Source organism: Trachemys scripta, chromosome 10, assembly GCF_013100865.1.
Source record: "Trachemys scripta elegans isolate TJP31775 chromosome 10, CAS_Tse_1.0, whole genome shotgun sequence".
Classification (NCBI taxonomy): Eukaryota; Metazoa; Chordata; order Testudines; family Emydidae; genus Trachemys; species Trachemys scripta.
The window spans coordinates 47,548,703-47,562,657 of NC_048307.1; the positions used below are offsets into that span (position 1 = coordinate 47,548,703).

At 48.7% G+C, this 13,955-nt stretch overlaps 1 protein-coding gene across 4 annotated transcripts; it reads right to left on the bottom strand.

Moving 5' to 3' along the window:
- Positions 1-145: 145 nt before the first annotated feature.
- FAM219B (family with sequence similarity 219 member B) lies at positions 146-12,569 on the bottom strand. 4 transcript variants are annotated; one of them, XM_034783054.1, is made up of 6 exons: positions 12,423-12,569; positions 8,698-8,800; positions 6,698-6,788; positions 5,360-5,437; positions 4,654-4,702; positions 146-3,737 (listed from the first exon to the last, which is right to left on the bottom strand). In XM_034783054.1, the coding sequence occupies exons 2-6, from the start codon at positions 8,789-8,791 to the stop codon at positions 3,579-3,581; spliced, it is 471 nt and encodes a 156-aa protein (XP_034638945.1). In that variant the 5' UTR covers positions 8,792-8,800; positions 12,423-12,569; the 3' UTR covers positions 146-3,578. The 4 variants fall into 4 exon arrangements, with proteins under 4 accessions (XP_034638945.1, XP_034638944.1, XP_034638943.1 ...); XM_034783053.1 differs by lacking the exon at positions 12,423-12,569 and adding an exon at positions 12,278-12,369 and having other exon boundaries at positions 8,698-8,797; XM_034783052.1 differs by lacking the exon at positions 12,423-12,569 and adding an exon at positions 12,278-12,369 and having other exon boundaries at positions 146-3,734.
- Positions 12,570-13,955: the final 1,386 nt, after the last annotated feature.

Below are 13,955 nucleotides of genomic sequence, written 5' to 3' on the forward strand. Positions count from 1 at the left end.
GTAGTACTTCATGCCAGTCATAAATAGCTTCCAAGAGACCTAAGCCTGGCTGAATTCTGCCCAGTTATCTATTAAGTCAATCAGGAACTCTCAGTTGCACCAAGCACTGAATGCGATTGCTCCCACCTACAGTAAAACACACTGCTTGTGTAACACAAGATCAAGTTTATTATAAACAAACACTTCCCTTGACCAGAAATATAAAACTTTGTCATAGTTCTCTGTAGCAATACTTAAAACGTTAGATTTCTTTAGAAGCTGGTTGTCCTCTGCATATCACAGCGAGACTGATTTAAGGCAGCTTTTTAACTTCATGTCAGATAGAGCCCCCCTTGACTTCTGTCCTTGCCCCAAACACATAATGATCTGCTCACTACTTAACATAGAGGTTCTGGACTAAAGACTACTTCATAGCCACAACTCTCTTGTATTGTCGTGGTAGTTGAACAAGCACCATTAAAGAACGTTAGACTAGAACAGAGATTAACTTTGAGCTAAAACAGCTCCCTGGAATTGACTGGGAGAGTATTTTCCACAGCAAAAGGATCTGTAATTCAGGCCCTGAGATTTAGCAGGAAAGGGCACAGCATCATATTCCAACTCCCTGTTTTAACAAGTGAAAGGCAAGTAGGAAGTTAAGCACAGAACCAAGCACCCAAACCTTTCAGGCCACTACTAATGTGAGTGCACCTGTGCTGATGGGGAAGTAAACCCTCCATAACCTCCTCACTGCTGCCAATCAAACATGGACTTGGTTGCAACATATAGCCCTAAGTAAGGCAGCACACTTGGTGTGGTCCACAGCTTTAGAGGTGCCATGAAATCCAAGCTCATTTATTCAACTGCTGGGATCAGGAAAGTGCCACTGAAAGCAGCCAGAGTCAGCCAACTTCTAGGCCCAGCCCGTACAGGTACTTACAGAACAACCCTCTCCTCAAGGAGAAGATGTAAACAGAATGGGCTCAAGTGCACTGGTCTGGGACCATCCAGCTGAGAAAAGGTCACAAGGGGAGGGAACTCAAGACACTTCATATATAAATTTAATCCGCTTCAGCCAGCAGAGACAGGAGCCTCAACAGTTGGTGACATGTGCCATCCAAGATTTTAGCATCAAGACATTCTGTCCTTGAGGCCTCTATTACATCCAGGAATCATTCTGGCACCCCTCTAGGCTGCAGCATTAGTGTCAGACTATGCTCAGTCCCCAAGATCTACAGAATGACCAAAAGGCAACAGTAACGTGGAAACTGCTCCCTCCTCTGGCCATGACACCACATTCTGGACAAGAATGCTTAATCACAGCACACAGCTGAATACTAATGAAGACACAGTATAAAGGACAGGGCTAGGACAGCGGTGGTAGAGAGACTACACTCCAGAGCTCAAAGCTTCACTGCCAGTCAATGAACATCTGACTAGCAGAAAAAAATAAATAACATTTAAATATAAACCAAACAGCCCTTCAAGTGCTTCCATAGCATCATAATCTCTACATAAAACAATCCACTACAAAGAATTACTGTTCGTGTGCACAGTAAGCCAATGGCAGGGAAATCACAGTATTGGTTGCTACTCCTGTTCTGAAGGGCAAAGAATTAATAATGGAATTTAACTAATGCTGAGCATCATGGAAGGAGGCTCAGAATCCTCAAGCTACTTTGATGCAGGTTGGTTTTTTAAAAGAATTAAATTTCCTTAATTTTTAGGATGAAGACCAAATCCATCTTTATGAACTTTGCCCTTTTAGAGGAAGTCAGTTCATTGTATCATAATGCTCTAGGAGATCACATCAGCACAATGGATATATTTCAGGACTGTTTCAACAGCCCACCATATTTGGGATTGGCTCACCAAAAAAAAAAAGCATGAAGGAAAGCAATCCTGACCGTATGCCGCGATGCAGAGATTCATAGTTGACAGGATGAGTAAGAACAGCACAAGACTCTGTTCTGATTTTGTATTTTTGTAACTAAAAGGTTATCAGCCAAATTCACACTAAAACTTCTCACTCCTAAATTCAGACCTTGCATGGCAGAGTAAAACTATTATGACCTAGTCAGAAGCCCCTAAAACTCACTAATAAACAGAAATTGACATGTCCTACAAGAGATGTTAGCAGTGTTTCTATATAATACGGCGTGCCACTGGTCCAGTCAGACAACTAGAAACCAGCCACCTGATTAATCACATCAGATGCATGGAATGTAGAGCGCTCTCAGTAGGCAACATGGAATCTTTAGCAGACAGCCTCTCAACTAAAGCAGCTCAAGATCCTGCCCACACCTGCCATGACCCTCATCTCCACCACACCCAGTCACCTCACGGTGCCTGCCTTCGTACTCAAAAGGAGCAGCAGGCTTTGGTTTTGATCATTACGTATAGATTTAGTTCAAAGCAAACCCAGAGCAATTATAGAGGCCATTACATCCATTAATCTAACTAGACACTTATTAGGCAGCCCTCCTCCTCCACTAACCTCTGCTGTTTCTCAAAGGAATTCCATCTCAGCTGGTCTACCTCAACCTCTCTGTCCCAGAGGGGGCACCGCTGACTTCAAGCCAGGACTAGTGAATACACCAAAGAAAATAAATAAATAAATGCAGACAGTTTGTTAGGTCACCTCTACAGAAGTGGGGATTAAAGGCCAGGGCCTGAAGTTGCTTAGAGATACACTCAGAAACTGTAGTGCTGTGGCAGTAATGTTACCATCCAGGATCGCACAGCAGCTCTAATCACCTTGAAAGCCCCTGGACAAAGATTTTTTGTTGTTGTGTTTTTTTTTTTTTTTTTTAAATAAAGGACAGTCAATGCTTTAGTTATATCATAAAAACAACCAGTTAATGAGATGAACCCCAAAGAACGAAAGCAAATCATTTGAAATCCCACAGGATTAACAAACCGTGTGAGCAAACTGGATCAGAGTATTCAAGAGCCTTTCAAGTAGCTTGTTTCAACATGGGGGAAATAAAAGTTCCTTCCTTTTCTGCTTACCTGCTAGATCCTGAGTTCAGAGTCTATAAGGACATGGCAACCACCCAAGGCAGCACCAGATCCCGAACCCCAGCCCTGGCAGATGAGGAAAAGGAATGACTGTTTGCAGACACTCAAGTGCCTTCATTTGCATTTCTCCAGCTTGTTAGGTTACTGACTTGAGACCTTTGCTGTTTCCCTTTACAAACAGCTTTGGAGTTCTCCTTTAAGAGTGAGAGTACCCACATGTTCTCTCTTCTCCCTCTTCCCACAGCCAGCATGAAGCATCTTTCCACACTCCAACACTGCATGAGGTGACCAGTCGCATCCAGGCAACCTGAATAGCTACACATAATATCTATATATTATATCACTGTATGTAACAAAAAGTAGCTTTGGGATAATCAACTGTTGCTGCTCAACTTGAGCAGGTGCCAATAACTACAGCAGTGGCAGCGTCCCATTCTTCAGTCACTGAGCCCATTTCAGTTTCTGCCAATGTTCAGTGCTGAATGTAGTTGCCTCTATCAGGCATGCTAATGTCCTAAGAAACAAGGTAGAAAGTGCTGGCCCTTGACTTGTAGTGTGCAGCCCCGGTTGAGCAGTGCCTACTGGATTGTGCAGGAGAGAGACTCCCCAAAGCAACAGGGACAAGGTGATGAGGCAACAGGTTTTGGGGGAATGAGATCTAGGTCCTCATCGTCCGGGATCTCATCTAGGTGGTACCCGTCCTGCAGAAGCTGACGGCTCAGATCTTGGTTCACCTGCTGAGTGGGCGACAGAAGAGATAAGAACTCCTGAAGTATGTCAGTCAGTTGGGAACACTGAAGCCCTCCACTGCTCCAGCTCCAACGAAAAGATGTTCCCTGTACTATGTGATGTCTATCATACCCTCTCATGGTTGGGGTTGTAGTTTGCAAGTTAATTTCATTTGCATTCTTATTACACGCACACCCCCTCAGGAGCCATGCAAACAAGGTGGGCTGGTTAGAGGGGTGAGAGGAGGAGAGGGTTGATTTAAACTGAAAGGAACTTTTAAAACTAAGATCAAGTCTTAGCAAAAAAATACTGATTTAAACTCAAAGAGTTCCAAGTTTCCTGTGTTGCTCCTGATCCCCAGCTCCCAGCCAGCAGCTTCTCACAGAGGAAGCAACACCAGCTGAGCAGAGAAAGTGCACAATGGAGGAAAGAGCTTTAACTCTTGGACTGTAGACACTGATGAACACTACACAGATCAGTGTTAGGGTTGCCGCTCAAAGTCCTTTACAAAGCTAAGCTTGGGACAAACTGCTTCAGGGTCTGGAAAGAGACAGGGTTTACATACCTGAATAGGAAATGGATAGGAATTTTTAGCAGTATCAAAACTGTGGTTGATTTGTTTTGGGGTTGGGGATGGAGAATTAAGCATCCCCTTGCAGTTTTTGGCACCAGAACAGCATTATGCTATGGCAGGAGAATCGGAAATTTGAAACTGACCAGTCTAGTTAACTGTCCAAGCTCAGCAAAGTCCACAAACAGCTTTAGAGGAGTAAAGTAAATTACATTCCACATACTGAACTCTTTGCCATCAAGTACATGGCAACTGGACAAAGGGGATCGTTAGGGGTGGGGCAGAATGAGACTGGATCCATGTGAATCATACGGGGGTGTGAGAAATAATAAAACAAAACACTCTGGACTTGCCTCTGCAGAGGAGTAACCGGAGGAACATCTTGACTCCAGCTCCCCATCACTAAGAGAAGAATGCAACAGTCAGGTAAGCAAGAGAATGTGTGAAGCGCATCAACTGCTGCATCAGCTCTCAGTCAGTGGGGTGTATACGACCTCCTCCCCTTACAGCAAGCAGATAAGGGGATCTTTGAAGTGAAGGAGTGGAGAATGGCTCTTTACATTTGCACTGCTAATGAGTGTTTCAGCAGGGACCTCAGTATCAGCACTGTCCTGCTGAAACACTCATTAGCAGTGCAAATGTAAAGAGGGTCCTGCATCACCCTCTCCAACAGGTGCCCACATGAGCCTAGATTATAGGTCAGCAATGCATCAGTCTCACAAAGATGGGAATAGAATTTGCAACTCAGGTTGTTAACATGTCCAAATCCCTCAGGGTTGTACTGCTGGGGGCAAGCAGACTGGTCACAAAGGTGGCAAGTCAGCCACTTCCCTTTACGTTACAGCCCCAGGTCAGCTCCCTTAATGTAAGTTGACTTCTCTCCCTTCAAAAAGGAATCTCCATATAAATAGAGGCTGGCATAGCTTAGTCAGTTAGTAACTTTGTGTCTTGAACAAAGTGTTGCTATGCAGGGGCTCAGATCCACCAAGTAGGCATCACTCAGTACCCGAGTACACCTACCTCAAAGCACCAAGCCACTGACACACACAAAGCTCTCACCTGTCTGAATCAAGGGACACCAGGTTCTCATCCGCTGTCTGGCTGAGAGCAGCATAGCCCTTGTTAAACTTCACTGACCTAGAGAGAGGTGCACAAATGAGCCTGCAACAGACATCTAGATGGGGAAGTGTGATCACAGATCTGACCGTCTGCCAGGCTAAGAACACAGGATAGGAGGCATGGCAGTGGACACTAGAGATGTCCTCTCACTTTACTGCCTAGGTCAGGGGTAGTCAATAGGTGGATCACGGGCCAAATCTGGATCACCTGATGCTTTTGATCAGACCCCAAAATCTTTTTATTTACTTATTATCATTATTATTATTTATTATTTTCTCTGGAGTCTGGACCTTGACCAAGAAATTTGAACCTTGACAAAAAAGAATTGACTAACCCTGGCCTAAGTATTGCTAATCTCGACTCTCTCAGCCACTATAGGCCATAGCAGCTGGAAATTAACTCCACCTCCAACTCCAGGTGCTGCAATAAATTTAGCTGCTTAATTCCTCAAAGCCAGACTATCCCCCAGACTGAGAGGAGAAATACGTATCTTGTTGAAAGGATTTAATGTTTGTGAATGTGCTGGATTGACAGCTCTAGGGCAGCATTTCCCAACTGTTGGCAACTCCTCATTCAAAGTCAACCATTTTCATAGCCTGCTTTTTTACTCTTCCTTTTACAATACATGTGTCAATGCTAACAATTATAAGCCTATATAATTTGTGTGTTGTGTTTTAAGAGGCTAACAGGAAGGATAAAGGTGTGCAGGGAGTGGGGGAAGTGACATTTTCTTTGCTTAAGATTGTAATCAAGTTTTCAATACTGTGTGACCCCTCTGATTGATTTTTGTGATCCTATGGGGGTTGCAACCCACCAGTTGAGTTGTTCTAGAGAGTGATGTCCTCTGTTTAGCCACAGAACAGTTACACCATAGGCAGCAGCATCACAAGCTTCCTTAAGCTGCCCCTTGCCAATGAGCCTCATGCCTGACCAGGAGGGACCTCCTCTAGGAACATTAAGGCAGTTCAGGCAGTCATTTGCCTCTTAGCTGAGGCTGACAACAAGGGGGTAGGGAGAGGAAGAGGGCAGCACACAATTAATGTGAACGGTGATCACTGGTTTGTGATGTGAACACACACTGGGAACTGACCGGAGACACTAAACTCATTTCACATATAATGCTGACCTATCAGTCACTACACACCTGAGCTGAATTAGAACGAGTGACCTAGAGGTCAAAGGCCCCATATCCTGCTCCTAATCCTCTGAGCTATCCGGTCTCTCAAATATGAATTTGAAAATACAGCTTGTCAACAGTGAAAAGAAATGGGCTCAAACCTCTTTGCTGCTGGCTTTGGTTGCTGTTGAACGGTTGCCCCCAGGATGCCTTTCCTCCGCAGCACCGCCTTCGCCATTTCTCGATGCTTCTCTGAAACCCAAACAAGGATACTTACAACCCTGAACCCAACTGACCCGTACTCCTGGGGCAAGTTGTCATAAGTCATCGCTAACAAGAGCGCAGCTGCTTTACAATGCCTTTCACATGCAGTATATGGTACAGAAACAATTCCAACATGTCAATTCTTATCACTGATTGAAAGAGGCAGTTGATTTTGTTATCCATGTAGTCAGACGCACACGGCGGTGTCTTCCATTTGTTTAATTTAAAAGCCCCCTTTCCCCTGCCAGTCACATATGCTTTGGTGCCGAACAATATTAAACACATGATTTGCTGACTAATGCCAACATTAGACGTATCAACTGCCATTAATCTACATGTTGCCCTCAAAAATACCCCCCACCGCTACAAAAGCCTGGGGAAACAGATTTGCCTTCAGAGCTTAATATAAAGCCTGAGAAAACATCAGACCGGGGTGGGTGGGTGAGTGGTGGTGAAGCAAGTTCCAGAGTCAAGAGCCCTCCACCAAGCATTCCCCATCTCCAGTCCCCACATGTTCAAATCTAGGGATGTCAGCAAAAGCACCTCAGCTGACTTCTGTTGCCTGGGCAGTAGACAGGCTCAGCTAGCCAGGACCCAACCAGCGTAAGGTTTTGGCAATCAAAGACAATACCTTGAATTGCAGCCAAAAAAGCAAGCAAGGAGAAGAGTCTGGAGAATTAGCGCAATGAGCTCCCTGCAACTCAAGCTGCCGAGCAATCAGGCATTTACATTCTCCACCATCTATAACTCCTCGGTGCACATGGCAGTTACCTAGCTTGGAAGATACAAAGGACAACCGTAGCAAGATCCACATCAGAGAAATGGTGGCAGTCACTTAGCCAGATGAACACGAAAGGCACTTTTGGCCACAGATGTTTCTGAATTTTTAGATAGCAATTGGGTTCAAAGCCCCCAGATTTGAAAGTCTTACGGACAAATGGTGGATGAAACTATCAGTCATGGGGCCTAGGCAATCACCATAAGAGTTTCAAAATGCTTCCCCTATATTAAGGGCAGTCAGTTTTGATTTTAGTTTATGTGGAAGTCTTGAGCTATTCTGTCCCATTCAAATTATGACCCCTTTGTTAGTAATCCAATGGCAACATTCTATAGGCAGTCACGACAGAATTATGCAATACTACTTGCCTAGAACAATCCAAGTTGATCATGATAAAAGATAGAAGTTTTTTTTTTTTGTTTGGTTGGTTTTTTTTAGTACAAATGGTTTAATTTGACCAAAACTTCCAGCACTAAACAGAAGATCTAGTTGACCAGTTATTCTAATTAAAGGGAAAGATCTAGGCTTTAACTTCTGATTTAAGGAGAACATTCCTTAGATGGAAAAAATTATTACCAAGCAGTGCAATGCATAACTTGAACTCCCTCAGTGCAAGGTTTACAATGCGAGGGACCCATCAGTCTCTGCAGTGGGCTACTCATGTGCTTCTCTTTTAAGCCATATTTTGAGCTGGCATTGGGATTGGGAAAGAACTCGACTGAAAGGCCTGGAGACAGAAGGCTTTATTCACAAAACAGGCATGGGACAGGCAGTGCTAGCTTCTGCCATGCAGTCCACCAATGGACTGTCACCCATCCCTAGCACAATCACCTCCAAGGGAGGCAGGCTCCATGACCCATTCAGTCCCTGGCCTCTCTGCTGAAACTGTCAATAACCATAGCAACTGCAGTGATAGAAAACCACAAAATGTTTACTAAACCTGGATTAATTTTCAATTCAACTCATTTCACACAGATGGTACAATTTACAGTCACTACTGACCTGGGCTGAGCTGAACCATTAACCTGGAGGTGAAATGTTTCATTACCCTCCCCTGACCCTCAGATGGGAACTTGCTAGGGAGATGGGGACTCTGTGGCAGCCCAGGCCATTACTTACGCAGTTTGGCATGAATGGAGGAAGCTTTGGTCATGATGTATGGGCCCCTTTTTTCCACTGCATCACTCTCCCTGTTTATCCTCTTGTTCTCCATCTGGGCCTGCTGGAGAGAAAACAAGCAAGAGCAGAGCAGGTCAGCCAGCATCACTAAGATACAAGGACAGACAGATGCTGTTCAAGGTGTCTGCAGTTACTTTCAGTATTTCTAGGGAACCCATCGCTGTAATAACATACTCTAGGACAACAGCAACCTCTCGCCACAGCAATTCAAGAGAGCTGAAAGGGGTAAACCTTACTCTCTTCCAGGCCCTGTGCCTTCTGTGAAACTGGAAAGATGGCAGAAGTGTGGGAACAGAGAGAAAGATGGTCCATCAATAAATGAGATTTTTGGGAGGGGACTGGAGATGTTAAATAAAGACAACTCATATGGCTGTGATAATAAGCTTCCTTGTAAATCTGTCTTCAACAAAAAATATGGAAAAAGGGATTTCACAATTGCACTGTAGCCAACCCAACCATTCAAAAATCATGAGATCTTTAAAATCTCATGATTTTTAAAGCCGGTTTGGGGTTTTTTAGTCTTTTCAAGCTTATCCCCACCCGGATAAGAAAGCTAAGTTTGTAGATCATTTAAAAAGCAAAAGTGAGATCTCATGTAATCATACGATTCCAAGACCAGGGCCTTAAGGAAAAATGCCAAATGTGAGATTTGTGACAAAAATCGTAAGAGTTCGCAACAAAAAGAAAACTTTGCAAAAAATAACTTAATAAAAAGCAAGTAGAGAAACACTTGGAAAATGTGACACTTATAAATCAGCCAATCCAGATGATACATATCCTAGCATATTAAAGGACCCAGTAGGGCCGTTCTTATGAACTGACTAATGCAGGGGTTCTCAACCTTTTTCTCTTTGAGGATCCCTTCGACATGCTATAAAAACTCCAGGGCCCAGTGCGGGCAGAGGGGCCTTGGGCATAGGCATAGTTTGACTTCTATTTTGGGTGAGCAGGGGCCAGCGGGGCTCAAGCCACCTCCACATGGCAGGGTCCAGGGAGGCAGCACCACCTCCACCCTCTGACTCACCTCAGCAGGCCACCCAGCCTGTCTGGGTTGGGGGGAGGGGGACACAGAACCCTAAAATTACAACTCAAAAGTGGGGGGCTTAGCTCAAAAAGTTTGAAAACAGCTTAGGGTGCAGGGAGGGGTAGCTAGGGGCTGTATGCAGAAAAAGGGTAGCTCAAGGTGCAGGGAGGGGGTAGCTGGGGCTATGCGAACACAGAGGGTGGCTGTGGGTGCAGGGAGGCGGGTGGCTAGGGGCTGTGTGTGGGCATTGGAGGTAGCTCAGGGTGCAGAGAGGGGGGTGGCTAGGGGCTGTGTGCAGGGAGGGGGTAGCTCAGGGGACAGGGAGAGGAGTACTAGGGGCTGCGTGCGGGCAGGGGATAGTTCAGGGAGTGTGTAGGTCAGGGTGTACAGAGCGGAGTATTAGGGGCTATATACTGAGAGGACTCCCTGGCAGTCCCTGTTCTTGGAAGGGTCTGCCAGCCACAGAGTCAGGTCTCCCCATCCAGTGAACTCTTATTGGTTGCCTCTGTGGGAGCAAAGGGGGCTGGGAGCTGAGGAGCAGCTTGAACCCGGGAGACCAGCAGGAGAGGAGGGAACACTGCCTGCTCCATGGCACCAGCCAGAGCAGCAGCTGCCCTGCACTGCCTGGCTCCAGCTTCCCGCCTCTGACCTGACCAGACCAGGGGCAAGGAGAGGAGATGGTGGGGAGCTGCCTCCAGGACTGCTATGCTCTTGCACTGCAGTTCTTTTTTTGGGGGAAATGCCCTCCATGTCCCGAACTCTGCCCATGGGCTCAGGGGTTTTGCACGACAGGAAACACCTCCCAGCTTTAGCCCCGCAGGGGGGGCTGGGAATCGGGGCTTCAGCCCTACAGCTCCCAGCTTCAGCCCCTCAGGGGGCACCAGGAATCGGGGCTTCAGCCCTGCGCCTCCCAGCTTCAGCCCTGCAGGAGGCACCGTGAATCGGGGCATTAGCTCCATGCCTCCCAGCTTCATCCTGCAGGGGATGCCGGTAATCGGGGCTTCAGCCCACGGGGGACGCCAGTAATCGGGGCTTCAGCCCCACGCCTTCCAGGTTCGGACCCACAGGGGGCGCCAGGAGTCGGAGCTTCAGCCTGGGGCCCCACAGCTCCTTGAAAGGGCTCACAGTTCCCAGGTTGAGAACCGCTGGACTAATGAATAAAAACATACAGTAACTCTGTATCTTAAAAAAGATGTGGAGAAATTGGAAAGGGTCCAAAGAAGAGCAACAAGAATGATTAAAGATCTTGAGAACATGACCTATGAAGGAAGGCTGAAAGAATTGGGTTTGTTTAGTTTGGAAAAGAGAAGACTGAGAGGGGACATAACAGTTTTCAGGTATCTAAAAGGGTCTCATAAGGAGGAGGGAGAGAACTTGTTCACCTTAGCCTCTAAGGATAGAACCAGAAACAATGGGTTTAAACTGCAGCAAGGGAGGTCTAGGTTGGACATTAGGAAAAAGTTCCTGTCAGGATGGTTAAACACTGGAACAAATTGCCTAGGGAGGTTGTGGAATCTCTGTCTCTGGAGATATTTAAGAGTAGGTTAGATAAATGTCTATCAGGGATGGTCTAGACAGTATTTGGTCCTGCCATGTGGGCAGGGGACTGGACTCGATGACCTCTCGAGGTCCCTTCCAGTCCTATAATCTATGAATCTATGAATTTTGGCTGGGAGATAACACTAATTCTTGATGTAACTGTGGTTTTTGATGCTAGCTCTGCAAACACACATGTGACTATCTTTATGCATGTGAACAGGCTTGGGAGAAACTGATTTTTTAAAATAAATTTTGATGGATAATATTGATAGTTATTTTAAAGCATCCACCCCCCCCCCCCCCCAATTTTCCATCTGTTTAAATTTTCACCATTGTTGGAAATTATTGGGGGAGGTCACACAATTATTATTTAATGACAGTAGAGACTGAGATAAAAAAATCAAAGCTTTATAACAAAAAACATACAACACAAATATTCTTAAGCCAAGCTCTTGTTCTCGAGCTGTGTTTTCTCTACTTTGCCTATAGGTAAGTTTCGTTATTATTGACTGAAGGATCTGTAAGTGAATTTGACGTTTACGGACAAAAGGCTAATCTCTCTAGGCCTACGCAGAGACAGAGCCCGGTGAGCTAATGGCACTAGTGCTAGCACAAATAAGGCCCTGCAAAGAGCCACTATCTCCAGGAGCGCCCCAGCCACGTTCGATCGGGAGTAGCCGAATTCCCCGGAGCGGGCAGACACCGCCCACGCGGGGACTCGCCGGGATCAGACGCGCTGGCCGAGCCGGGCGGACCCCGCTCCCAAGGGGAGACGCGAACCCGTGACGCTCACGAGTGACCCGCGCGGCCTCGGCTCTGCTCGCAGCCGCGGCGCCTCGGGTCAGCAGGGGGAGGAAAGCGGGGCCACCGGGGAGGGGCCGCCCCGTGAGGGCGGTGGTAGCGGAGCTCCCCGGGCGGACAGTCCCCTCAGCCCCCACCAGGGCCGCGGCTCCTCACCGTCCCGGCGCTGGAACCGGGCTGGGTCCCGGGAGGCCGGCTCGCGCCGCCGCCAGCCCCCGTCGCCATGGTGGTCGCTGGCGGAGCCCCACCCCGTCATTTGCATACTCGCGGGTCATGAATAATTAACCAGCCGCCGTCTCACCTGATCGTCCTTGACGCACAGATCCGAAAGCGAGGCGGCCCATTCGCTTGCACGGCGGAGTCCCGCCCCCGCCCCCTCAAACCAATGTCTATTGGCTGCTGTGGGACAAACAAGCCAATCCCAGATGACCAATGTTTTTCACCCGGAAATAGAGAGGCAACGTCCTCATCACCCCTTCTGGAAAGCCGGGGGCAGGGAAAGACTGGTAGTCTTCCTATCCTATAGGAATAGGCTATCTATAGTCCTATAGACTATCTGCCTGGTGCGGCTGTCTCTGGGGTGTCCCCCACGCCTTTCCCGGGCTGGGACATGTGCGTTCCTCCTACGGGGCAGCAGGTGGCGCTGCGGGCCCTGCCTGTGGCTGGCTCCTCCCTACCCCTGCCTCGGGGCTGCACGTGGGGGAGGTGAGAAGGGGCGGGGCAGTTCGCACACGCGGGCGCTACAGGCTGGTTCCTGGCTGCTGCTTGGGGAGCATCTAACGCAGCCCGGGACTGTTGAGGACGGGTCGCCAGTGGGGTGCCCACTTGTGTGTGTGTGTGGGGGGGTCATTCTGCACGAGGAACTGCCTCATCCCTTACTGTGTAGGGGGGTTAACAGGGCGTCGGGGTTCAAGTGGTGTAGGCACAGCAGAGAGGGACCAGCAGCCGGTGAACTGCCAGGCTCCTTGCCTCTCAGCTTTTCCTGTCCTGTGCTGCTCTTCACTGCTTATCCAGCTGCCAGGGAGGGCCGGCTGGGACTTGAATTTCTAATGTAAACAACATGCAGAAAAGGTTCTTCTCTATACATGATTCAAATCTAGGGTTACCATATTTAAAAAATAAAAAAAAGGCCCTAGCCCCGCCCCTTTCCCTCCCCCGCCCCAGCCCCAACTCCGCCCTTTCCCTGCCCCTTCCCCAAAGTCCCCGCCCTAACTCCCCTTCCTCCCTCCCAGCCATGCGGAAAGGGCTGCCCAAGCGCTACCGGCTTTACGGTTTGCCAGGCAGCCTCCAGTCCCTGCGCCCCCGGCCGGCGCTTCCCCAGCGCAGCTATAGCCCGGGAGGCAGGGCCGGCTCCAGGCACCAGGCACCCAAGCACATGCTTGGGGCGGCACCTGGTAAGGGGCGGGGGGGGGCGCTCCAGCAGCACAGAGCTGGAGGGGCGGGCTCCGGTTGCGCAGGGCTCAGCAAGGGGGCAGCGCAGGGCTTGGCGCTGGGGGGGGGGCTCGGGGGGGCGCCGGGCGGGGGGGGGGGGGGCGGCGGCCGGGGGGGGGGGGGGCGGCGCGGCGCTGGGCGGGGGGGCTCAGGGGCGGCGCTTTTTTTTGCTGCTTGGGGCAGCAAAAAAGCTAGAGCCGGCCCTGCCGGGAGGGGAAGCACCCAGCCGGGGGCGCGGGGTCTGGAGGCTGCCCAGCAAACCATGAAGCCGGTAGCACTCGGGCTTCGGGCAGCCCCTATGCCTCCGGACCCTGCGTCCCTGGCCAGGCACTTCTCCTCCCCGGCTCCAGCTGCTCTGCTCCTCCCCGGACTCAGACTTCGGCTCTGTTTAAGAGCCAAGCTG